The sequence below is a fragment of the Lithobates pipiens genome, unplaced genomic scaffold, assembly GCF_037356315.1.
Source record: "Lithobates pipiens isolate NorthernLeopardFrog02 unplaced genomic scaffold, aLitPip1_a1.2 Scaffold_8, whole genome shotgun sequence".
NCBI lineage: Eukaryota > Metazoa > Chordata > Amphibia > Anura > Ranidae > Lithobates > Lithobates pipiens.
In genome coordinates this window covers 667,039,843-667,043,729 of record NW_027507903.1, presented here as the reverse complement: position 1 = coordinate 667,043,729, position 3,887 = coordinate 667,039,843, and the positions used below count along the sequence as shown (strand labels likewise).

Below are 3,887 nucleotides of genomic sequence, written 5' to 3'. Positions count from 1 at the left end.
GTGCCCAGTGGTCAAGTGGTTAATACTGTCCATTGTGTCCTGTACTGTACAATTAAGAGAAGAGGAATTTTACTTACCTGTATATTCCATATCTTGGAGTACAGTACAGGACACAGGTCACTCTTTCCTACATTCCTTAGTTACTGTGAATTGCTTGCTACAAAACTGAGTACTCACAGAGTGGGATAGAGTTATAGTGAAGGTACCCAGTGGGTATGCCCTCAAAAGCTTGCCAGCGTCCAATCACCCGAGGATATGAGCCTATAGCCCAGGGCCTATGAGTACTTTGCCTGTATCCTTTACTGTACTTCAAGATATGTAATTTACAGGTAAGTCAAAATTCCTCTGTTTTGGCTTCTCCATTTCAGTTTTGGATATTACTTTATATTTTTCAATTGGCTGGTTTCATTATCTCTAAAGAATATCATCCTAATTCTCTGCATGTCAGAGTGTTGGCACAATAATTAAGTCTTATTTTGACGGTAAAAAGGAAGTGTATAATGTGAGTAGGCTCAGACTCTATCTAACCACACCCCTTTTCAGCGTGATGTAGCCACGCCCGCCTTGACTTGGCGGACACCACAATACTTCTCTTCACCCGCCTCTCGCTCTTTCTCTGCTAAAGTTGGGAGGTATGATTACTTATCCTGAGGAAAAGCAACCTTCTGTGCTTTGATCTTGTCAGCTATTACTGATCTGGCCCAGACTTGTTGATTGCGATGCACTGAACTGCATTTTTTTCCAAGTGTCACTTTCACTATCATCTCTCTTTTCTGCTGGGAGCGATGGCGTCTACCAAGCTGAAATGTTTCATCTGTCAGAACATTTATACAGATCCTGTAAGGCTGAAATGTGGACACAACTTCTGCCGGGACTGTATTGATCGTGTGTTGGACACACAGAAGGGGTCTGGAGGATATTCCTGTCCTGAATGCAGAGAGAAGTTTCAAGATCGGCCTGCACTGCACAGGAACAGAGCACTACGTAACACATTGGAGAATTTCCTGTCTGCTCAGCGAGATCAAGAGTCCGGGGTCTTCTGTTCTTACTGTCTGGAGTCTCCTGTACCTGCTGTTAGATCTTGTCTACACTGTCAGGATTCTCTGTGTGAAAAACACATGAGAGCCCACAAAAAGTCCCCAGAGCACATCTTAATTGACCCCACTCTGTCCATGGAGAGCAGGAAATGCTCCGTCCATAAGAAGATCCTGGAGTATTACTGCACTGAGGATGAGACCTGTATCTGTGCATCCTGTTGTCTGATTGGAGGACATAAAGGACATGAGATGGAGTCACTGGGTGAGGCTTCTGAGAAGAAGAAGGAGACACTGAGGAATGTTCTGCAGAAACTTCTGACAAAGAGAGAGGAGACGGAGGAAAGAGTCCAGAGTCTTCAGGAACACAGGAGGAAAGTAGAAGAAGCAGCTGGTGACACCGAGAGAGTCACTGTCCTGTTTAGAGACCTCAGGAGACGTCTGGAATACCTGGAGAAGAGAGTCCTGAGGGAAATCTCCGGGAGGGCAGAGCGGATCTCCATCTCCATCCGGGATCTGGAAATAAAGAAGGAGGAGCTGTCCAGGAAGTTGCGTCACATTGAGGAGCTGTGTAACATGACGGATCCACTGACTGTCTTACAGGAATCAGACACAGGTGACTTGTGTGATACTGAGGATGGAGATAATGAGGACAGAGAGAGACATGAGGAGCTCCTCCATGATGGAGGGGGTCTGGATGTGGATGGGATATCACACACATTACACACATTATCTAATATAATAACAGAGGTAAATGTATATTTCTGTATAGAGGAAGCTGCAGACATATTACTGGATGTAAACACAGCTCAGAATAAGATACATATATCAGATGACAGGAAAACTGTATCCAAGTCAGATTTAAACCAAAATCATTCAGAAACCCCAGGAAGATTTCAGGATTATTCTCAGGTGTTGAGCAGTCAGAGTTTCTCCTCAGGGAGACATTACTGGGATGTGGATGTCGGGAGATCAGATAGATGGAGCGTCGGGATGTGTTACCCCAGCATAGACAGGAGAGGAGGGCAGTCAGGGATTGGAAATAATACCAAATCCTGGGGTTTGTACAGGGATGGTGGTCAGTGTAGGATGGTACACAACAGTAATAAGATCCCCTTATCCACCAATCTCTCCAGTAACAGAGTCAGGATATATCTGGATTATGAGGCCGGGCAGATCTCCTTTTATGATCTGTGTGACCCGATCCGACACTTCCTCACCTTCACCACCACCTTCACTGAGCCCCTCCATGCTGGGTTAGGTGTATGGAGAGGTTGGATAAAGATATGTGGGGGAAATCAGGTAATTAAAGAAATCTGCCCAGAGAATGGCGGCACCACAGGGAAGATGCCTAGTGCCAAGAAGCCCAAGCAAGGGCAAACTGTTGCAGTGGACCCTACAAAGGAAGCAGTAGGAACCCAGCAAAAAGTGACTAAGGAACCAAAGCAAAGGGCTGCTGCATCACTAGCGAGGGTCCTAACTTGGATAGTCTCAAATGATGGCCGGAGGTCATCGGTTGGGACTGAGCATACTATATCTGTGCCTGTGGATGAATCCCCTAGAGTCCATCATACATCTTTCTTAGGAGTTGGTCGGGTCTCTCCTATACTATCTGAGGGGGGCATGGCCAAGACAGTCTCAGGGCAAAGGGTGTCAAATTGGATAGGCAATTCTGTTGGGGCTACTGAGTTGGAGAAGGGTTTTTCTGTCCCTTTGGGGGGAGAACCTGTGGGGAAGAACTATAGCTCTAACTGTCTGGTGTCAGGGGGGAAACCAGAGCAGGAGCCTGCTGCAATACCGGCAGCGGCTTCTGCCAAGACAGTCCCTGACCCCAAGTCTAAAGATTTCTGGGAGAAGAAAGCTCCAAGAACCCAATTTTGTCATCCTACTGCTCAGAGGAATAATGTCCCAGAGGAACCCATGGTGGAGGAGTCAGGCACTGAGGGACCCAGTAGCCAGGAAACCAAGGGCAGCATAGAGGGAAAGGAGCCAAGCAGCACCCAAGAGGAGAGTAATGAGGAGACTGCAAGTCCTGTAAGGAAACGTCTAAAGATGGAGTCTGCTACTTTACAGAGACGAGATACAGGATACAATTCCAAGAAGAGAGGAGTTCCGGGCCAGGCGGAGGTGACATATGCTTCTGCCTCAGACTCGGTTAATACTGGTGAGTTTGGGTTCTCCCCTGGGAATTTAGACTTGTAGACTATCTCCAATGGAGGAACATCAGACTCTGCAATCAACTTTGAGAAAATTGCAAAAGGTCGTGCCCCGGGGATTTTTTTGGGCAAAGGGTAGTAACTAGAAAAGGGAGTAACAAGTGTATAAAAATATACAAAATGTATTGAGTACAAAGCAGTAATAGAATTAGTACATAAGGTATATCAACCTAAAAACAAATTAGTCAGACTGGATAGCTACATAACGGCTAGATTCAGTAAACACACAGATCATCTCATAATGAGAGGCCAAGCGATGTGCGTGTACACAGGAGTCCCAACATGTTTCGGAATATAGGTATGGATAATTAATTCTTTCTACAGGGGCTGGTTTGAAACAAGCTGTTTTTTTTGTCTGGTAATAAAACAGCATATCAAAAAGAGGTATGAAAATAAACAAATATGCAAATGTAAGAACACAGTAGCATGTCATATAGGTATGGCAGGTAATGGAAACAGATAATACTCACAGTATAACTATCTTTTGTAAATTAAAGTACACGTCAGGGTTTACACAAAGGAGCGGCTTCTATCTCTAAGCCGCTCCATCGCACAGTGGAATGCTCTAGATATTGGCTGGGGGAGCTGAGTATGCGTCCCGACAGCGCCGATGATACATACTATATTTAACGGATTT

At 45.4% G+C, this 3,887-nt stretch overlaps 1 protein-coding gene across 1 annotated transcript; it reads left to right on the top strand.

The window, feature by feature from the left end:
- The first annotated feature begins 785 nt into the window (after positions 1–785).
- LOC143961900 (E3 ubiquitin-protein ligase TRIM21-like) lies at positions 786–3,384 on the top strand. Its single transcript, XM_077471233.1, has one exon. The coding sequence runs from the start codon at positions 786–788 to the stop codon at positions 3,234–3,236; it is 2,451 nt and encodes an 816-aa protein (XP_077327359.1). The 3' UTR covers positions 3,237–3,384.
- The last annotated feature ends 503 nt before the right edge of the window (positions 3,385–3,887 follow it).